The sequence below is a fragment of the Nothobranchius furzeri genome, chromosome 2, assembly GCF_043380555.1.
Source record: "Nothobranchius furzeri strain GRZ-AD chromosome 2, NfurGRZ-RIMD1, whole genome shotgun sequence".
NCBI lineage: Eukaryota > Metazoa > Chordata > Actinopteri > Cyprinodontiformes > Nothobranchiidae > Nothobranchius > Nothobranchius furzeri.
Window position 1 is genome coordinate 96,853,773 of NC_091742.1, and position 22,968 is coordinate 96,876,740.

At 45.1% G+C, this 22,968-nt stretch overlaps 2 protein-coding genes across 3 annotated transcripts in view; both read left to right on the forward strand.

Moving 5' to 3' along the window:
• Positions 1–8,747, forward strand: part of LOC107373102 (zinc finger protein 665) — a 199,017-nt gene extending 190,270 nt beyond the window's left edge. The window contains exons 3-4 of one of the 2 annotated variants that reach the window (XR_011519166.1): positions 6,427–6,522; positions 6,610–8,747. The gene's annotated coding sequence lies outside the window, so the exon portion shown is untranslated. The remainder of the gene's footprint in view (positions 1–6,426; positions 6,523–6,609) is intronic. The other variant, XR_011519165.1, reaches the window with a different exon arrangement.
• Positions 8,748–15,986: 7,239 nt separating this feature from the next.
• Positions 15,987–19,206, forward strand: LOC139066234 (gastrula zinc finger protein XlCGF57.1-like). Its single transcript, XM_070548582.1, has one exon. It carries the CDS (start codon positions 17,352–17,354, stop codon positions 18,873–18,875), a length of 1,524 nt encoding a protein of 507 aa, XP_070404683.1. The 5' UTR covers positions 15,987–17,351; the 3' UTR covers positions 18,876–19,206.
• Positions 19,207–22,968: the final 3,762 nt, after the last annotated feature.

Sequence of the window (22,968 nt, forward strand, 5' to 3'; positions counted from 1 at the left end):
CTTTTTCTGAAATTCGTTCTGAGGAAGTGCGTAAAGTTATACTGTCTCTCTCTAGTGGGAATGCTGCAGGTCCAGATGGCATTGAGAGTCGCTTTGTTAGGATAGCTGCTGATGTTCTAGCCTTACCATTATCTATTCTTTTTAATCATTCAATTAACTCATGTTCTGTTCCAAATGCTTGGAAATGTACTAAAATAATACCACTGCATAAAGGAAATGATACATCTGAACCTAATAACTATAGACCCATTGCTATAATTAATACAGTTGTTAAAGTATTTGAAAAACTGGTTTTTATCCAACTATCTAAATACTTAGAGGATAACAACCTACTATCACAGTACCAATCGGGGTTCAGAAAAAACTTCTCGACAACTACTGCACTGCTCAAATTTTCTAATGACATCTATTCTGGTTTTGACAATAATTTATTTGGTGGTGCGATTTTTCTTGATTTAACAAAAGCCTTTGACCTCGTCAATCACTATCTACTTTTAGATAAGTTATATGCTTTTGGTCTGTCAAGGCCGTCTCTACTGTGGTTTAGTTCTTTTCTTCATCATCGTTCTCAATTTGTTTCCTTTAATGGTTCTGAATCAAACATGCGTGGTGTCATCAGAGGTGTTCCCCAAGGCTCCTCACTTGGGCCATTATTATTTTCAATTTTTATTAATGATTTACCACGGTGCTAAAGATCCTGTTCTGTTCAGTTATATGCAGATGACACAGTCTTATACTGTTCTAAGTCGAGTAAATCCGAATTACAAGAAGCTATTCAGCCTAATTTTGACGAGGTGCAGCTCTGGCTAACGCAGAACTAACTTCTTTTAAATAAATCTAAGACTTACTCCATGCTGTTTCACAGAAGTAGAACTCTATCTGACAGTGACAGGACTCTTAATCTTTATTTTTTGGATTCCTCCCCGGTTCAACCGTCTGTTAAAATGAAATATTTAGGAGTTTGGCTAGAGCCAGAGCTGTCTTTTAAATTTCACATTCACACAACATGTCTTAAGGTCACACGGTGTTTACGTATCCTTTATAACTCAATAAATTGCTTTGAACCTATTGTTCGAAAGTGCATCGTCACTCAGCTTCTGTTACCGATCATTGATTATTCTGATATTTTATACCAAAACTCAACAGTTTCTAGCCTGCGGTCTCTTGATGTCGTCTATAACAGTTTGTGTCGTTTTATTTTGCGGTGTTCATTTAACACTCATCATTGTTATATGTATGATCTTCTTGGTTGGCTTCCTTTAAAAGCTAGACGACAATTTCATTGGTTGATATTTATGTTTAAGTGCATTTATTTTGATTTTCCACTTTATCTAAAAACACTTTTGGTTCCCATTGATTCCTTGTATTCAACCCGCTTAACTACTCTTCCATCATTTGTTGTTCCTCGTTTTAAAAAGGAGGTGGGTAGACTCGCCTTTTGTGTTAAAGCTCCTCAGGACTGGAATAAATTACCCGCTGAATTAAGATCCATCTCAACAATTCGTAAATTTTCCCGCACTGTTTATGCTTATGTAAAGCCAAGCTGTAGTTGCTTTGTTTAATCTTTACTATGATGATTTTGTGCATTCAATGGCTAACATGCTGTATTTCGTTGCCAAACTTTGTATTCAATTGGGATACTACTTCACTTTAGGTTTATTTACAATGTAATTTCTTGCCCTTATTTCTCTTTGAGTGCCTCACAGCAGTTTTATTTAATTTAATTTGGTATATAGGTATGTATGTACGTATGTACACTTGTTGGTATCTATGTATCCTTGCTTATGTGTTTATATTTACGTGTGTATATATATACATTTATACATATCGTTGATTTTACTATTATTTACTTTCCCCTTTTTTTTATTTTTTATTTATTTTTTTTTTATTTCTGTTACAACTTTCTAACTCTGCCACCTTATTTGTTATTGGTTGTGTTGTAGGAGGACCTGCTCGAAAACGAGATGTTACATCTCAAGCAGTTTATCCTCCTGAAAAAACATAAGTTAAATAAATAAATAAATAAATAAGTGACGCCACCATCAGAGTCAGCTCTGAGGAAGTTTCCAGCCTCGAACAAAACTGTCTGCAAGGTAAAAAAAAAAAACTTTTCTGTGTTTTAAAAAAGAACCAAAAATGCAACGTCATACTAAAACAAGTCACTTTAATGTTAACCCTCTCAGGCTCAAAATAAGTTTTGATAAAAGGACAAACAACTAAGTCCTTCAGGGGAACTTCTGAGTTTAAAAATGCTCATGAAGTACGTATGTGGAGTAACCAGGTAGGTAGGTTTTTAAGTTGCTAATCTGCAACGCCTGCCTCCAGAGGGTTAAACAAATTATTAAATCTGAAATCAGGTTTAGTCTTCAGTTTGTTCTCAATGTGCATGGCATAACGGATGGTGGCCCTCGGTGGTTTAGAAACTCTGGATACGGCCCTGCTACTGTCTCTCATAAGAAGCGCACATGAAGCACTGCAGCTAGAGAAGAAGACGCCAGTGGCTTTTCAAAATAGAGTAAAAATTTAACGTTTCATGATATTTAAATTACTTCAAACTACGATTATGGTTGGCATAAGTGCGCAAATATAATCTATATGTGTGTCACGCCTTACGTTGTTGTACAGTAGTGTAACGGGTTACGATTTGTTGTGGTTGGGCTTTTATGTTGAAGGGATGTTCTTGGCCGGCTGTGTGCAGAGTTCCGGTTCGGTTGTTTAGAAGAAAACGAGCTAGTGAGATCGGAGATCGTTAACGGTGTTTCTGCTGGAGTTAAGACGTGGGCTGCGGCCAACAGTAACCCGGAATAAAGATCCGAAACGAAAACAACAAGTTGGAGTCATTATCATATCTTAGAAAAGGCAACAAAAGTGTGTTTTATAGGTGTGGTGGCTTTTGTTGAGCCGTGGCGGTGCGACACGAACTAGTTTAGCCCAGCAGAAAGGCCCCGCGGCTGGCTGGACCCAGCTCGACACAGCAGCAGAGCGGTAAGCTTCATATCACTCTAAAATGTCGGCTAACTTTACTGTACACGTTCATTTACGGGCATTAGCAGCGTGCTAGCATTAGCATCCCACCTGCTAACGCTAGCACAACATGCTAGTAAAGCTAGCACCCAGATTAATGTGGATTCGGACGATTTTCGTGGAATAAAACGTGATCTGGGAATTGTGATGAACGCCTTTTTACACCAGATGATAACCTTCCACTGACTGTAGCAGCAGAGCGCCTGTGTGTGTTACTTGGGGTGACCAGATTTAAAAAACTGAAAACTGGGACACCAGAATTTTACACAAAATTAAAGACTGACAAACCTTGCATGTGACTTAACTGATTTTTATTGTACAAAGTGTAACAACATCTGAACATCCTATTAAAAATCAGGACATTCTTTTTTAGTGCAACGTCTTGTTATTTTCTTTTTCTAAATAATACTGTATTTGTGAAACACACTGGGCAATAGTAAATGTAGCCCTTTTGTGAAAAGATAAAGAATTTAACTGACCTTAATAACAGCTTTTGATTGTAGAATGTGCAAGAACAGAAACATTTGATCTATATTCAAAATAAGGGCAGTTTTGCTAATATTTTTAGTGCAATCCTTTTCCAAAACAATACAGTATTTTTAAACACATTTGTTTAAAATGGGACCAAGGCTGGGTGAAATCGGGAAAACATAATTGGTTTGTAAAAACCTTTGGGGACACAGGACAAATGGCTCAAAATCGGGACTGTCCTGGGTAAACTGGGACACCTGGTCACCCTACTCCGTGAGTGTGATGTGATGTTAGCATCCAGTAAATAAATCCCACATCAGCTAAAGAGCAGCGCGACTAAGTGGTTAAAGTGCGTCAGCACAGCGGATTTAATACGAGTTTTAAAGAACAATCTCTGAGTGAAGTGAGGCTAGTTTTTGTCTCTCTGCAGATATAAAAACCAACTGCTAATATGGTATTAGGTGCAGCTGCTAATACAGTAGCAGGTGCAGCTGCTAGTACAGTAGCAGGTGCAGCTGCTAATACGGTAGCAGGTGCAGCTGCTAGTACAGTAGCGGGTGCAGCTGCTAGTACAGTAGCAGGTGCAGCTGCTAATACGGTAGCAGGTGCAGCTGCTAATATGGTAGCAGGTGCAGCTGCTAGTACAGTAGCGGGTGCAGCTGCTAGTACAGTAGCAGGTGCAGCTGCTAATACGGTAGCAGGTGCAGCTGCTAGTACAGTAGCGGGTGCAGCTGCTAATACGGTAGCAGGTGCAGCTGCTAGTACAGTAGCGGGTGCAGCTGCTAATACAGTAGCAGGTGCAGCTGCTAATACAGTAGCAGGTGCAGCTGCTAATACAGTAGCGGGTGCAGCTGCTAGTACGGTAGCAGGTGCAGCTGCTAATACAGTAGCAGGTGCAGCTGCTAGTACAGTAGCAGGTGCAGCTGCTAGTACAGTAGCGGGTGCAGCTGCTAATACAGTAGCAGGTGCACCTGCTAATACAGTAGCGGGTGCAGCTGCTAGTACGGTAGCAGGTGCAGCTGCTAATACGGTAGCAGGTGCAGCTGCTAGTACAGTAGCAGGTGCAGCTGCTAATACGGTAGCAGGTGCACCTGCTAATACAGTAGCAGGTGCACCTGCTAATACAGTAGCAGGTGCACCTGCTAATACAGTAGCGGGTGCAGCTGCTAGTACGGTAGCAGGTGCAGCTGCTAATACAGTAGCAGGTGCAGCTGCTAGTACAGTAGCAGGTGCAGCTGCTAGTACAGTAGCGGGTGCAGCTGCTAATACAGTAGCAGGTGCACCTGCTAATACAGTAGCGGGTGCAGCTGCTAGTACAGTAGCAGGTGCAGCTGCTAATACAGTAGCAGGTGCAGCTGCTAATACGGTAGCAGGTGCAGCTGCTAGTACAGTAGCAGGTGCAGCTGCTAATACGGTAGCAGGTGCAGCTGCTAGTACAGTAGCAGGTGCAGCTGCTAATACGGTAGCAGGTGCAGCTGCTAATACAGTAGCAGGTGCAGCTGCTAATACGGTAGCAGGTGCAGCTGCTAGTACAGTAGCAGGTGCAGCTGCTAATACGGTAGCAGGTGCAGCTGCTAGTACAGTAGCAGGTGCAGCTGCTAATACGGTAGCAGGTGCAGCTGCTAATACGGTAGCAGGTGCAGCTGCTAGTACAGTAGCGGGTGCAGCTGCTAGTACAGTTGCGGGTGCAGCTGCTAGTACAGTAGCAGGTGCAGCTGCTAATACGGTAGCAGGTGCAGCTGCTAGTACAGTAGCGGGTGCAGCTGCTAATACAGTAGCAGGTGCAGCTGCTAATACGGTAGCAGGTGCAGCTGCTAATACAGTAGCAGGTGCAGCTGCTAGTACAGTAGCAGGTGCAGCTGCTAATACAGTAGCGGGTGCAGCTGCTATTACGGTAGCAGGTGCACCTGCTAGTACAGTAGCAGGTGCAGCTGCTAATACGGTAGCAGGTGCAGCTGCTAATACGGTAGCAGGTGCAGGTGCAGCTGCTAATACGGTAGCGGGTGCGCCTGCTAATACAGTAGCGGGTGCAGCTGCTAGTACAGTAGCGGGTGCAGCTGCTAGTACATTAGAGGGTGCAGCTGCTAGTACAGTAGCGGGTGCAGCTGTTAATACAGTAGCAGGTACGGCTGCTAATACAGTAGCAGGTGCTAATGCAGTAGCGGGTGCAGCTGCTAGTACAGTAGCGGGTGCAGCTGCTAGTACAGTAGCGGGTGCAGCTGCTAATACAGTAGCGGGTGCACCTGCTAGTACAGTAGCGGGTGCAGCTGCTAGTACATTAGAGGGTGCAGCTGCTAGTACAGTAGCGGGTGCAGCTGTTAATACAGTAGCAGGTACGGCTGCTAATACAGTAGCAGGTGCAGCTGCTAATACAGTAGCGGGTGCAGCTGCTAATACGGTAGCAGGTGCAGCTGCTAATACGGTAGCAGGTGCAGCTGCTAATACGGTAGCAGGTGCAGCTGCTAATACGGTAGCAGGTGCAGCTGCTAGTACAGTAACTTTCCTGACGGACCGAAGGCAGTGCGTGCGGCTGGGGAAGAATGTTTCCACCATTCAGACAATTAGCACAGGATCTCCACAGGGCTGTGTACTTTCTCCTCTGCTCTTCTCCCTGTATACAAACTGCTGCACCTCGAGCTATGACTCCGTTAAACTAATCAAGTTTGCAGACAATTACATGTCTTATCAGCGTACCAGAGCTGGGCAGAAAGGACAACGCCCTGAGACTTACTTTAAAATTATGTATGTTTTCTTTGTTTGAAATAAACTAAACTAAACTAAAACATGATTACTTAAAAAGAACATTTAAGACAGGAAAATACATTAAAACTTTAACTCTCACTGACACTCGTCTGTATGAGCGTCAGAAATCTGATAAAATCAGCTGTAAAATAATGAAAACAACAGTAAAAATGCTGCTTTGCTTTGTAGAGTCCACATCCAGAAGGCTGGAGCCGTGTTTCACTGACAGGCTGTCAGACTAACGCCCTGATGAGCTCAGCTGGGACAAACTGGTCTGATGTTTAGGTAAGTGAACATCTGCTTCTCCAAGGCCTTGAGATGCTAGCAAAAATAATGTAGGCAGTGCTAATGTTACTTTTCTTCTCCTCTGAGGAACACAGAACGCTCAGATGTTGGAGCTTCACGTCACCTACTGAGGAGCACCAGTAAAGAGACGGCGTCTGGACCAGACCAAAGTGAGTGATGACACTTTAGCCCTACACCTCAGCCTCTAGGAGCCACCCTCATCATCATTAACTCATTCACTGCCATTGGCGACAAAAGTTGTCATTTTTAAAGGAACCCAGGTTACAAAACTCTGTGGTGCTTAAAAGATAAATGTTAGTATCAGTTATATTAAAATGGTGTAAAAAACCTTCTTGATGTCTTAATCTTTATAAAATTAGTAAAAATGGTTTAACTCGTGGGTCGCCATTGTTGTTAGCGTCGCACTGCACTCTGGGTAGTGACGTCATATGGTTGTACCTCGGTTGCACCGGCGGCTTTGGGACCCTGTAGTGACTGTTGAGCGACATCAACATGTCATCTGTTCAGCCTTTTCACTTTGAACCAGAGCGAAACATTAATGATGACATCACTGACCATGTGTCACAACACGAGCATCAACATGAAGAGCAAGAAGGGCGGGATGAAGCGAGAGCAGGACAGAACCGGTGGCGCGTGTGCGGCAAATGCGTCTCCATGGTAACCGAGAGGGAGAGAGCTCACATTTGTGTCAGCAGAAGTTATCTGTAAGCTATCGTGTGATCAGATTTATTCATGAATGATTTAGGAGAATTTTAGCATCCAGAGCTGTCGTGTGCTTCATAGATGATTAGGATGTTCAGTGAAACCACTTAAATCATTGTTGCAGATATTCTATATGTGGACAACACTGTTTCTACACTTACTGCTTGTTTTACTGACGGGAGAGGTGAACGTTCAGCTTCATCCGTGACGAGTGGCGTGTCCGATGGTTGGCTGAGCGTGACAGAAGCGGCAGCTGCAGGAGCGGGTTGTCGGCTCAGGACAGCGTCCAGCGTCTCTCGTCCCTCCGAGGGCGTTTAGGCTCCTTGTGTGGGAAAATGGTTGCTAAAGCATTTAGTTTCCACCTTCTCTTATACCCAGCCGCTCTGGTGAGCTCTTTAAGTAGTCGTGGTCGACTATAAGCCTCAAACGCATCAGGAGAAAAATGTTGGGAACACAGCCGCGGATCTTTGGGAAGTTGTGTCCGTCCACAGGCATCTTCCCACTGCTTTCTCCTCTTGTTGCCAGTGGGAAAGCTGTAAACTCACATCACTCCCCTTGTTGCCCTCTGACTGGAAATTACATCCAAAAGCAGCACAATGCAGCATTTTACTTAATAATCAATACGGTGAGAGCGTAAACAAACACCAGCGTCAATAGCTGTTGTTCAAAGAGCAACCAATGTACGTCATCGCCCCCAGAGAGCAAACATGGCGTCCTACGTATGTCAACAAATGTACTAAATATTACAGATTTATAAATAAACAGTAATATTTTGTGTGTTTCTAACAACATAGTTTGGTACAACAGAAAACTTGTGGCTTATCAGGGCACACACGTCCTCATAGCCGGTGTTTGTAACGCCCAGGCCCAACGCCCCCTGACGCTACTGGTAACTGACGTGGACGAAGTTTTACTTGCGTTTAAAGAACTCGCAGCTTGAATGTGCTGTTAACATGTTTATTGCTTTGTAAGTGTCCATGATTCAGTTACACAGGCACAATTTTATTTCTGTATGTTTACCTGCCCCTGATTGTCCGTGCGTTTGTGATCACTCAGCCACCCAGTCCTCGCCACGCAGTAGAAACTGCTTCCCAGATTAAATAAGCGGGAGTGGCTACCACTCAGGCCCTGGGCCCAGAGGCGGAGCTGGCCTAAATGGCGCCCTGTGTGAGATCCTCCTGTGAGGATCTCCTAGTTTGGCCCGGTGTCTGATCAGGTTTATATCAATAACTAACTCTCTTGTTTATAACAAACAACAAATTATTTTACACCCAGCTTTCACAATTGTAGTACATGAAGGGATGGACATGGTCAGAAACAATGCTCAGGTAGCCCATGGCATTTAAGCCATGCCTAGTTGGCACCAAGGGGCCTAAAGTGTGCCAAGAAAACATGCCCCACACCATTACACCTCCACCACCAGCCTGCACAGTGGTAACAAGGCATGATGGATCCATGTTCTCATTCTGTTTACATCAAATTCTGACTCTACCATTTGAATCTCTCAGCAGAAATGGAGACTCATCAGACCAGGCAACATTTTTCCAGTCTTCAACTGTCCAGTTTTGGTGAGCTGGTGCAAATTGTAGCCTCTTTTTCCTATTTGTAGTGGAGATGAGTGGAACCCGGTGGGGTCTTCAGCTGTTGTAGCCCGTCCGCCTCAAGGTTGTGCGTGTTGTGGCTTCACAAATGCTTTGCTGCATTCCTCGGTTTGAATGAGTCTTGGGGTTAGGCTCTTCTATCAGCTTGAATCAGCCGGCCCATTCTCCTCTGACCTCTAGCATCAACAAGGCATTTTGGCCCACAGGACTGCCGCATACTGGATGTTTTTCCCTTTTCACACCATTCTTTGTCTTCGTCTTTGTCTTCCTCCGCTTATCCGGGTCCGGGTCGCGGGGGCAGCATCCCAATTAGGGAGCTCCAGGCCGTCCTCTCCCCGGCCTTGTCCACCAGCTCCTCCGGCAGGACCCCAAGGCGTTCCCGGACCAGATTGGAGATGTAACCTCTCCAACGTGTCCTGGGTCGACCCGGGGGCCTTCTGCCGGCAGGACATGCCCGAAACACCTCCCCGGGGAGGCGTCCAGGAGGCATCCTGACCAGATGCCCAAACCACCTCAACTGGCTCCTTTCGATCCGGAGGAGCAGCGGTTCTACTCCGAGTCCCTCCCGAATGTCCGAGCTCCTCACCCTATCTCTAAGGCTGAGCCCGGCCACCCTACGGAGGAAACTCATTTCGGCCGCTTGTATCCGCGATCTCGTTCTTTCGGTCATTACCCAAAGCTCATGACCATAGGTGAGGATTGGGACGTAGATCGACCGGTAAATCGAGAGCCTGGCTTTCTGGCTCAGCTCCCTCTTCCCCACGACAGATCGGCTCAGCGTCCGCATCACTGCAGACGCCGAACCAATCCGCCTGTCGATCTCCCGATCCCTCCTACCCTCACTCGTGAACAAGACCCCGAGATACTTAAACTCCTCCACTTGAGGTAGGACCTCTCCCCCGACCCGGAGGTGGCAAGCCACCCTTTTCCGGTCGAGAACCATGGTCTCAGATTTGGAGGTGCTGATCCTCATCCCAGCCGCTTCACATTCGGCCGCGAACCTACCCAGCAAGAGCTGAAGGTCAGAGCTGGATGAAGCTAGGAGGACCACATCATCCGCAAAAAGCAGAGACGAGATTCTCCTGCCACCAAACTCGTCACATTCCACACCACGGCTGCGTCTAGAAATTCTGTCCATAAAAGTGATGAACAGAACCTGTGACAAAGGGCAGCCCTGGCGGAGTCCAACCCTCACTGGGAACAGGTCCGACTTACTACCGGCTATGCGGACCAAACTCACGCTCCTCTGGTAAAGGGACTGAATGGCCCTTAACAGAAAACCACCCACCCCATACTCCTGGAGCGTCCCCCACAGGGTGCCCCTGGGGACACGGTCATAAGCCTTCTCCAAATCCACAAAGCACATGTGGATTGGTTGGGCAAACTCCCATGCCCGCTCCATCACCCTTGCAAGGGTATAGAGCTGGTCCACAGTTCCACGGCCAGGACGAAAACCACATTGCTCCTCCTCTATCTGAGATTCAACTATTGATCGGACCCTCCTCTCCAGTACATTGGCGTAGACCTTTCCAGGGAGGCTGAGGAGTGTGATCCCCCTATAGTTGGAACACACCCTCAGGTCACCCTTCTTAAAGATGGGGACCACCACCCCGGTCTGCCACTCCCTAGGAACTGCCCCCGATGACCACGCAATGTTGTAGAGACGTGTCAACCATGACAGCCCTACAACATCCATAGCCTTGAGATACCCAGGACGAACCTCATCCGCCCCCGGGGCTCCGCCGCTGTGTAGTTGTTTGACTACCTCAGCAACTTCTGCCCCCGAGATCGGACAGTCCATCCCCAGGCCTCCCAGCTCTGGTTCCTCCTCGGAATGCGCATTGGTGGGATTGAGGAGCTCCTCAAAGTATTCCTTCCACCGTCCGACTATAGCCTCAGTTGACGTCAGCAGCTCCCCATCCCCACTGTAAACAGTGTGAGCGAGTTGCTGCCTTCCTCTCCTGAGGCGCCGGAAGGGTTTGCCAGAACCTCTTTGGAGCCGATCGATAGTCTTTCTCCATGGCCTCACCAAACTCCTCCCACGCCCGAGATTTTGCCTCGGCAACTGCCACTGCTGCACCCCGCTTGGCTATCCGGTACCTGTCTGCTGCCTCCGGAGACCCACAGACCAGCCACGCCCTGTAGGCCTCCTTCTTCAGCCTGACGGCTCCCCGAACCTCTGGTGTCCACCAGCGGGTACGGGGGTTGCCACCACGACTGGCCCCGGCCACCTTACGACCACAGCTAGCAACAGCCGCCTCGACAATCGCAGAGTGGAACAAGGCCCACTCGGACTCAATGTCCCCCACTGCTCTCGGGACGTGGTCAAAGCTCTGCCGGAGGTGGGAGTTGAAGACCGTCTTGACAGGTTCTTCTGCCAGGCGTTCCCAGCAGACCCTCACTATGCGTTTGGGTCTGCCAGGTCTACGCGGCATGTTCCCTTGCCATCTGATCCAACTCACCACCAGGTGGTGATCAGTTGACAGCTCCGCCCCTCTCTTCACTCGGGTGTCCAAAACATACGGCCGCAGGTCAGATGATACGACTACAAAATCTATCATCGACCTGTGACCTAGGCTGCCCTGGTACCAAGTGTACCGGTGGGCATCCTTATGTTCGAACATGGTGTTCGTTATGGCCAAACTGCGGCTTGCACAGAAGTCCAATAACAAAACACCGCTCGAGTTCAGATTAGGTGGGCCGTTCCTCCCAATCACACCCCTCCAGGTCAAGCTGTCATTGCCCACGTGAGCATTTAAGTCCCCCATCAGGACAATGGAGTCCCCTGATGGAGCACTATCTAGCACTCGTCCCAGGGACTCCAAAAAGGGTGGGTACTCTGAACTGATATTTGGCCCATAAGCACAAACAACAGTCAGGACCCGTTCCCCGACCCGAAGGCGCAAGGAAGCTACCCTCTTGTCCCCCTTGGTAAACCCCAACACACAGGCAGAGAGTCTCGGGGCTAACAAAAAGCCAACCCCAGCCCTCCGCCTCTCACCCGGAGCAACTCCAGCAAAGTAGAGTGTCCAACCCCTCTCCAGGTCTCGGGTTCCAGAGCCAATGCAATGTGTCGAGGTGAGTCCGACTATATCTAGCCGGTACCGCTCAACCTCTGCCACAAGCTCCGGCTCCTTCCCCGCCAGCGAGGTGACGTTCCATGTCCCAAAAACTAGTTTTCTTGTCCGGGGATTGGACCGCCAAGGCTCCCGCCTTGGTCTGCCACCCGATTCGCATTGCACCGGACCCTTCATGTTCCTCCTGCGGGCAAGTGGTGCTCGCTGCAGAACCACAAAGGCGGAGCTGCACCAGAAGGTGGAGCTGCACCAGAGTCAGCCCCACCCATTCCAGAATCAGCCCCGCCCATTCTATCAGAGTCAGTCCAATTCCTTCCAGTTGTCAGACTTTATAGCATTCTGGAACCAAAGAGGGTGTTATAGCTAAAAAATGCAGGATTGGGGACGGAGTTGAGAAGTGAATTGAACAGTTTTTGTTAAGGTTCCATATAATTAAAAATCTAACTTTTGGAACTTTTAATCATGTTATATTGTCATTTCCTCATAAGAAACACGCCAAAGCCATTTTTGGCCTCATTCATGCATTTTCTTCCCATCTCAGCTTCAATTTGGTCTCCTCCCCCGAAGCGGGTCTGGTCTTGGTTCTCAAATCTGGATATTCTGTGAATTTTCTGACAAATTATTTCTGAAATGACTTCTACTGAGACACTGCCAATAAACCATACATCCCATCTACATAGACTTGCCGGATAGCACAATCAAATGTAATGCCACCTAACTTTTATCAGTTGTGGTGGTGTAGTGGTGATGGTGTCAGGTTGACATGCTGTTTTGCGCAGGTTCGCCTCCCAGTAGTGGAAATATTCTATAACCCCTTTTCCTCATTTCTAGCTACACTTGCCAGTACTATGTTTATAACAATTTATTGGTATGCCGTTTAACATATAATGACTAATGTGTTTTTTTATTTATTCATTCGTTTATTTAGCCAGTGTGAGTCCATTTGTCAGCAGAGTTTCAACTAAAATGCTGTTTAGGAACGACCAAATTCAAAGAACTTGTAGAGACATAAATATTTTGCTGAAAATGAACATTACAACTAAAATATGAACAAATTAAATGTTTCAGCTGGCTAAATAGATTGTTGCCGACCCCACCGAGAATCGAACCAGCATCAGCTGAGGGGAAAGCAAAACTTAAGTCAAATGATCTTGCCACTGGACTACCAGAACTCACATAGTATTGTCAAATGTTGTTGTACAGGAGTTTTGTTGGAGCGGCTGTGGGCAGATATTCGCTGAAAGAAACCTTTTCATTTCAGGATATATTCAGACTTTGTCATGTAGCAAGTTATATTTATCTTGTTTAATTGGAGCACAGAACATATCATTAACGACTGTAAACTAGTAACAGCCGTAATTCATGAGAGTCAGGTTAGTTTTCGATAAAGTTGAAAAACAAAAACGGAAGTCAGTGGGCTAGGCTGAGTTTGCGTGAATGGGCGGGGCTGACTCTGGTGCAGCTCCACCTTATGGTGCAGCTCCGCCTTTGTAGTTCTGCAGCGAGCACCCTCTCCCTGCGGGTGGTGGGTCCACAGTTGGACGAGCCCATGTATCCGGTTCGGGCTGGGCCCGGCCGGGCCCCATGGGCGAAAGCCCGGCCACCAGGCGCTCGCTCACGGGCCCCAACCCCAGGCCTGGCTCCAGGGTGGGACCCCGGTAACCCTCCGGGCCGGGTACTCCGACTCTTCGTTTTAACCGCCATGAAAGATCCTTCGAACCGTTCTTTGTCTCACCCTTCACCTAAGACCAATTTGTCATGGGAGACCCTACCATTCTTTGTAAAGCCTAGAAATGGTTGTGGGTGAAAATCCCAGTAACTGAGCAGATTGTGAAATACTCAGACCGGCCCGTCTGGCACCAACAACCATGCCACGCTCAAAATAGCTTAAATCACCTTTCTTTCCCATTCTGACCTTCAGTTTGGAGTTCAGGAGATGGTGTTGACCAGGACCACGCCCCTAAATGCAGGGTGGTAGAGACGTATGGAGACGGTCGTTCTGAGACATGAGACTGTGTGTTGTTGGTGAACATTAATGCAGGAGTGTGTACAACAGCTTATGTTTAATTAAAATTAAATAAAATATTTATTGAACTTGACATAAATTGTAATGCTTGACTGTTGTGCTACAGCCATGGGAGGAACATTTTGGGTCCCAGCCAGATTCTCTGCTTCCTTGCTGCTCTCTCCATCATCATGCTGCTCCTTGCTCTGCCTCTCCACTTGTCTCTCCTTCACTCACCTCCTCCACTTCAGCCTACTTGTCTAATATGTAGAGTTATGTGCATACTGAAATCACCTCTGTTGCTATTCAGTGGAAATGACCAATCGGATTAACCTATGAGGCTTAGATCATATATAAATATCCCGGATACTTATATGATCCAAGTTCATACATCAACCTGTTTGATCTAATTTTAATCCAAAAATTAATGTTTATTATAGATAATTAAATTTAATAGCAAAAGTAATTTTTGAATCGGAAACTAGGATCTTTGCTTTGAAATAACCAGAAATATTACACCTTTTCTGTGTTTCGTTTCAATAAGGAGGCGATTTTAAAAATGAAGAAATTTTATTACTAACAACATTAAACTTAAAGATTTGAAACGACAATAATAAAATGACAATTCATGGATGGCAATTTTAATGACAATTTTTAACAGCTTTGATGTTAAACTTGTTTAAAAGCAAACCCTTGTGTTGGATGGAAAACTAATTTGAGAATGGTGAGTTTGGATGCGTGAATGAAGTTCTGAGAGCTTTCTTTCAGAGAGAGAGAGAGAGAGAGGTTCTGGGTGAAGCGTTGGTTTGCAGCTAACCTTCGATTCTTAGATATAAATAAACGCATACAGACGCCTTCTGTGTTCTACCTCACCTATCAGACGACCCTCTGGTTGGATCCGATTCTTAGCGTTAGCTGCAGTTACAGGTGCGTTGATTCGAGGCTATCCTGTCGACGTGACAGAACAGCTGTGTTGAGGCTGGGCGGCCGACCCTAATCCTCGGGATGCTCTCGTCGCCATGAAAGTATCAGCTTAGTTCAAGAACTGAATCTAAGCTGCAAAAGCTCTTGGTTTTCACAAACCTCAGAACACACCCCTCTCCCGACAGGAGGCTGGAAATATGGGTCAATGTGAAGCATTTACCTTAAAGTGAATCCTGCATGAGCTGGACACGTGCAGAGGCATCTTCTGGTTACTGAATAAACATTACTGATTATCATAAATAATCTTTGGTTAATAATTATTAATAAGCCATTTCATTAATTAAAATACATTTAATATGAAAAGGATGATTATTTATGATGATTATTATAAACCTTAATAATAATAAGCGTTTATTAAGTTATTGGATAATAGTTGATGTCCTTCATCCTGGGATGGACACAGATAAACAGTCAGGCTGATGATTATTCTTCAGACACTCCGGCTCCTGATGGCTTTAATCTGTGGATAAAGGTTATATCTTGACCCAGCTGTGACCTAGCTGGAACGTGAACTTTGTCCCAGAAAGACGGTCATCCATAACGCTACAAATATATTAGCCACATGTAAGATTTCCTTCAATCACCAATAGGAACGTTGGGAATATCACACGTATCACGGTACAGATCACTCAGAGGGACCTGAGTCACGATAAAGAACAATGAGCATCTTCATCTAACGTTGAAGCGAGCGTGTCTTTTTCTGTCGGTTCCGTTAGAACCTCAGACTGCGCTGCTTTCTCAGGGTTTGTGGGGCGTCGTTGAGTTTTATTGTATTAGACCCTGGTTTGGACTCCCTAATTAGAATCAGTTTCCTATTTTAAGGTGAAAATGATATGCCGTACTCGTTCTTTTGTGATAGCACACTTCCCTTTTGATTTCTCCTGTTATTTAATGGTTTTAAATACTAAGGCGGAAGTTCAGTGGAGGCCATCCAGACTGACAATTCTTTAGGTCATATTAGGATTAATTTGTGCCTCTGTCAGCCATGTGGGCGGTGGCAACTAAATAATTGGTTCCTGTTAGTTGATCAGGCTAACATGGATTTATCAATTAATCTAATTAATCCACCCTTTGAAATGGTTCCTTCCCACGCTGGCAGAGACCTTTTCACACTTGCAAACAGAGCCCATTTTAACCTACTAATGTTTTGGCTTATAAATCCTTAAGATGTCTCGTTACTCGCGGGTGAGGGGAAGACTAACTTCCTCACCTAAGGTTTCTTTTCTCAATCTGTCACAAACTGTAAAGCAAATCCTGAAAATTCAGGAACCTGTAATTAAGATATGCTTACCTCTATTGTTTCGGATCGGGGCTCCCACGTGCAACGTTAAAGTGGACCTTTAAGAATCAGGAGTGTGGATTCTTTTTCCAAAAAGTTTATCACAAGTTTAAAAAATACAAAAAATAGGTAGATATGAGACTAATTAGTTCCCCCAAGGAGGATGCTAACCCTAAAATGAACTAAGAATAACTAGTTGACTTGCGCCAACTCTAAGTCTTCGTAACACATGCACTACTTCTTCTAGTCTCAGACTAAAACACACTCTTTCTCTCTCTCTGCTGCCCTTTTTATACTCCTCATGAGACAGCCTAGACAAAGTAAAAGTTTTCCAGTTACACATATTTCATTATCACATGACAGCAAGACAATTTCACTGTTTGTCAGTTTCATATCAACACAAGACATATGATGTCATCTCTGCAACTGATCTTCAGCTCCTCCCAAAGTCCAGGGCTCTCCATGAAGGCCTGTCTTCTCCTGATATGCTTTTTCAGTCGGCCTCCTTTTGTCCCACCTCTTCTGCTGATGGCTGGGTCGGACACTTCTTCACCTTCTGCCCAATTTTACTCGCAGAAGCAAGTTCTGTTCCGTTATCTCTGCGTCCCTTCTGTGGACCTCGTTTCTTGCCACAGTTTTTGACCTGCAGGAACTTGCAACAACGTTACCTCAACATCTTCCTCGGCTTCCTTCATCTTCTTCTGAAAATGCGAGCAGAAATGAGTCTCTGTGGGAACATGACCCGACATGAAGCTGTACGCTGTTACCGATCTGGAACTACGCATTAACGACAGACCACATTGACTACGTTACTGTTCACATGTAGCAGCGTGCGTTAGCATGAAGCTGGTTTTCACAGGTCTGAACTAAAAATGCCTTCTTCTAACGTAAGGTTCCTTTCTTCCACCTTTTCTCTCCCTGTAGTTTTCTTTAACTCGTGAGAGCAGCGCACCGCACAGAAGCGAGCTCCTTCGCACACGGGGAACAACGGCAGTACTGGTTTTTCAAAGTAAAATACATTATAAAGTTTTGTTATATTTACATTCATATTAAACTGTGATAATTCATTCTCTGTAGTTTTGTGTCAGTTTAAGGAAGAAGGAAGAGCTCCTGAAGAACTGAGGCCTCCTTTGAACCAGAAGGACATAGAGCCCCTCAACATGAAGCAGGAAGAGGAGGAGCAGCTTGATGAGATTAAAACTGATGCCACCAACATTCCATTCTCTGCAGTTTCTCATCAGGTTAAGGAAGAAGGAAGAGAAGTTCTGTTGTCACAGTTTGATCAGAACCAACCTAAAGACAGAGATCTTCCAACCAGCAGCACCACTGACCAGATGAAAGCAGAAAGTGGTAGAGAGGACTGTGGAGGAGCAGAAACTACCAGAAATCCAGATCTAAATCTTTATGAATATGATTCTAACTCTTCAGAGACTGAAGTCAGCAACGATGAAGATGATGACCAGGATGGCAACAATTCTGACTGTCAACTGAAACTCTTGTCAGATTCTGAGCCAAACACCAAATATCATAACAAAGACTGGAAGGAGAGCAGGTCTTCTAAATCACATGTTAAGGCTGTCAAATCTTTCAGCTGCCCAGAGTGTGGTGAACAGTTTCTCCATGAGCGGTCTCTCCAGAAACACATGAGAGTGACAAGTCATTCAGGACTGAAGTCTTCAAGCTGTTGTGTTGATAAGAAATGTGTTAGAGTGAAGCAAAATGTAGACTCTAGCAGGAAAGTTCAGAAAAAAATAAAATCATTTAGATGTGACAACTGTGGAAAAAGTTTCAGCCACTTATCACATTTAAACATTCACATGAGAGTCCACACAGGACAGAAGCCTTTTGCTTGTGAGCTCTGTGGACAAAGTTTTAGTGTAAAGTCAAGTTTAAACAGTCACATGAGAGTCCACACAGGACAGAAGCCTTTTGTTTGTGAGCTTTGTGGTCAAAGGTTTACCCAAAAGGTACATTTAGACTCTCACATGAGAGTCCACACAGGACAGAAGCCTTTTGCTTGTGAGCTCTGTGGACAAAGGTTTACCCAAAAGGGAAGTTTAGACTCTCACACGAGAGTCCACACAGGAGAGAAGCCTTTTGCTTGTGAGCTCTGTGAAAAAAGATTTAGTGTAAAGTCAAGTTTAAGCAGTCACATGAGAGTTCACACAGGACAGAAGCCTTTTGCTTGTGAGCTCTGTGAAAAAAGATTTTGTGTAAAGTCAAGTTTAAACAGTCACATGAGAGTTCACACAGGACAGAAGCCTTTTGCTTGTGAGCTCTGTGGACAAAGATTTTTCCAAAAGGACCATTTAGACACTCACATGAGACTCCACACAGGAGAGAAGCCTTTTGCTTGTGAGCTGTGTGAAAAAAGATTTACCCAAAAAGGACATTTAAACACTCACATGAGTGTTCACACAGGACAGAAGCCTTTTGCTTGTGAGTTCTGTGGACAAAGATTTACCCAAAAAGGACATTTAAACACTCACATGTTTGTTCACACAGGACAGAAGCCTTTTGCTTGTGAGCTCTGTGGACAAAGATTTACACAAAAGGGAACTTTAGACACACACACTAGAGTCCACACAGGACAGAAGCCTTTTGCTTGTGAACTCTGCGAACAAAGATTTGCTGAAAAGAGAAGTTTAAACTTTCACATGAGAGTCCACACAGGACAGAATTAATGAACATACATAAAATATATATTTTGGGACTTCTGAGGGTGTTGATTGAAAAGTACTACTGATCTGGAAACTCTTTTAACTAAAATGAAAGGCAGCAGTTTTAGTAGATGTTTTGTTTTTGGGGAAGAAAAGGTTGAAAATAAAATGTTTTTTTGCCACTGAAGTGTTTTATTAAATCTCTTTGATCACTATTCTGTTTGTTGTTCGCTGTTTCTGGAGTTTAAACGCAAATGCTGATGTTTTGCAAAGTGACAAGGCTCACCATCAAAGTCACCAGATTAATCCACTCGTGTAATTATCTGTCATGCAAATAAACCTGATCAAAAATGAATACCTATATTATCCATATTGTTTATAATCCAAATACAAATGGAAACTCGGATTCACAGTTAGCAAAAGTATAAATCTGGTTTTCTCAAAAATCAGACTTCTGTGCAACAGTTATTAACCAGAATATGTACAATGAACTGTTTTTAACGTTTTTCTGGTAAAATGGTGCAAACTTATTTGAAATAGCAGCATAAGATTTACTCACCGATTCCAGAGTTCATCTAGCTCCACTGCACGGTGTAGCGGCTCTCCCTCGCACATCTACACATAACATTGTACTTTCTGTAATTACAAATCCAAGTTTCACTGACATATAGAAAAAGTTCATGTACAAGTTAGAAGGTTTTACTTTGCTGTTTTAACGCTAACAGGGTAAGCATCGGATGGAAAGGTAGCGAAAGCAGGTTAGCTTCATGTGGCGCTCAGCAAACTGGACAAAACCCGCCACTTCCATCGGTCTAGCTGCTTCACTCCCAAACCAAGGAAGATTCATCCACCGGCAACGGTACCGACTAATCCAGCTTCTTTTTTTCATTCTGTTTTTGTAATGTCTGAGGTGGAAAGAGTACTACAATTTCCTACTTAAAGGTATAGCAATCGATGTGTCTGAATTTCAGGAAAGAACCACCCTCTCCACGTTGCGCAACACTCTCCCAGCGCCTGTTTACAAGCAGCTGCCGGCCGTAATGTGTAATAAGAGGCTCTAAAATCAGCATGCAGAACGTTAGCTTACCTCTCGAGCAGAAAACCGGCAACAGCGGCGTCTGTGGGGAGCAGACTGGACCGCATTATCCTCTTCCTGATTTCCATGAGTGCGGGGGTGCACAGAGTACGCATGCGCAGGAAGTGAAAATTTACCCAGGATTGGCTTCACCAGAAATTGACATTTTTTGACAGACCAATGGTTGCTGTGATCCACCCGGAAGAAAAACATCGATTGCTATACCTTTAAATACGAGTACCAGTACTTTGATAATTTTTTACTCAAGTACAAGTAAAAGTACCTGTCTAATTTTTTACTCAAGTAAAAGTAAAAAGTATCTTAAATAAAATGTACTCAAAGTAAAAGTTGCTTAGTTACATTTTTCTCAGTGTAAGGATGGCTACATCTAAGTAGTGAAAAATCAACGCCAGTTCACAACATGCTGGTGTGTGCGTGCACACACACACACACAGTTTGATGGAGGGATTTTCATCCAATCAGTGAGAACTGGACGTGCACATTGATTGGAAGAGGTTCTTCTAGGATTGTGATTAAAATTATTCTTTATTTTGAGAAAGAAATTTTTTTTAGATGACATCAGCATGTGAGGTATCTCAATGTTCTCATGACAAAACTCTAACATGAGACTGTGCTCTAACCTGTCACATAACAAGCTAAATGAAAGTCAAACATTTCAGATGGACCGTATGACAGCTGCTAACGTCGGCCCTGCCCTACTTTACCTCTACATTACAGTTCCTTTATCCGTGTCCATCCTAGAGCTCCTCTCTGACCTTCATGCTTATTTAGAGCAGCTGATGTTTAAAGTTAGCAGAGTTCATCCTTGGTAGTGGGTTCACTCACTCATTTAACCCTTCACCACTGAATGCAGTTTGTTCATTCCAATCCTCCTAAATAATCCTCCAATCATCCAGCTGGAATCCTTAAGGGTCCCGTAACATCCATCCTATCAGAACAGGCCTTGGGAGCCCAGGTGTTACTAGAACTAACGGTGTCTCCTCACCAGCGTGAGCCTCCTAACCCCGGGTTTCCACGGGAGCCGTCAGCAGCACGTCTTGCTCGCGTGAGCTGCTGCTTGGCCCTTCCCACGAGACGCGAAGCAGCAGGGGAGCAGCTGTCACCGACACAGCACGAAGTCACACGAGTGACTTCGTCAGTAAACACAACAACAAGCAGGAGAAAACTACAACATGGTTTGTGTTTTATGTTCTGTCCGCTTTATAATCGCCAATACGGACCTGAAAAACAAAGGAGACCGCTAGCTAGGTGATAACTTCTCACGGGGATGCACAGTTAGTAACGTTTTTTAAAAGTAAAGCAACCGGAAAGCAGTACGTTCTTTATTCTGAAAATCTCGGGAGCTTCTCTCCATTTCCGCGTCCGATTTCCTGTCTTTCCTTCCCCAAAAATGTCGAACTTGACCCGTTTCAGAGGCGTCGCGCGTAGAAAATAGAACCGGCGCGTAAAGGCCGCGACATGCTGCTCCTGAGACGCGGCCGACTCGCGCTGCTGACGGCTGCTGACGGCTCCGGTGGAAAAGGTTCTGTTGACCACAGCGGTTCCTATCAGCAGCTATGACGTGCTGCTGACGGCTCCCGTGGAAAGCCGGGGTAACTGTGAAGGTTGGTCTCCAAACATGAACTTTAAATTCATGCATTTATCTCCTCTTGTAGCACGTGAACATGTTTTAAAAGGCTTGTATCATGATAAGTTACACCTCTCAGACCAAAGATAAGATAAAATATTATCATAGACACTATTAAGACGTCATTTATGAAATACAAGTTATTTTTGTTCACCATTACTTCAACCAAATAATAAGATGCATGGATTTGAGGAACCACACTGTCTCATGCAGTCCTAACTGTGTAACACACACACACACACCACTTTACCAAACCCTAACTTTTAAATGCCTTTTTAAAGTGTATTTGAAATATCTTCCAGTTCTTTTTCTACCACAAGGTGTGCACCAGCACCAAAGAGCAGACATGAAAAAGATAAGTATTAAACTACTCTAGGGGGGTCTGGGGCATGCCCCCCAGGAAGAAAATTTTGGACATTTTAAATTTAAAGACATCAGTCTGGTACAATATGAGAAAAAGCTCAAAAGCATGGAAGCTGTTTTTGGAAGAAGCTGTTCTTGAGGAATAAGAAAATGAAAGAACAACATTTTGTTTTACTCCATTTCCACGCGTCACAAAGTCCGTCTTTTTCTATCACCTGTGGTGGATATAGAGATCACTAATGGGCCATTCCCATCTGTACCGGGTCGGCCCGGGCCGGGTAGCCCCAGTCAGCCCCAGCCTGGCCCGGTTGATTCCACATATCCTTGTCTTAAGCCCATGTGGGCTGATTCTACCCACCAATCAGAGGCTTGCTCTAATGGAAGGTGTGAATTTGCTGTCAGCAGTGGGTGTGTTGGCCCTGGTCGGCCTGAAGCAGAGCCCCTCGAGAAGAGGGCTGAGAATGAGCCTTGGTTGGCCCGGAAAAATACCAGGCCACCCAGATATGTAAACAACCTACGCTACCCGGCCCGGGCCGACCCGGTACAGATGGGAATGGCCCATAATAGGAGGACCTGGGTCCGGATCCGGACCGAAATGCTGTCTGGTGTGGACCCGAGCCTAATGCCAAAATTAACGTTCGCCTAATTTTATAACCGCTTCTGGCCGGTGCAGCTATTGCATTCTTTACGGTAGTATTCTAGCATCCATGAACACCCACAGGCCAATTGTGCGTGAGTTTAGTCAGACCACGTGACACCAACAAGCCAATAACATGTCACATTCCTGCCAGAAAACACAGCCGACACGTAGCAAAAATAAACGTTTCAGAATGAGAGCAGTGAAGAGCAGGAATTCGAACAGAGAAAACAAGAGATTCAGGCGGAGAGCGGAGGAAAGGAGGAGACATTCAGGCAAAGAACTGGAGAGCAGCGACAAGGAGAGATTCGGTTGGAAAGGAGGAGGAGTTCAGGCAGAGAAAAGGAGAGCGGCGACAAGGAGAGATGAGAGAAGTAGAAAAAGCAGGAATGGC

Coding starts and splice junctions, on each gene's coding strand:
- LOC139066234 (XM_070548582.1), top strand. CDS start 17,352: ATGAAGCAGGAAGAGGAGGAGCAGCTTGATGAGATTAAAACTGATGCC.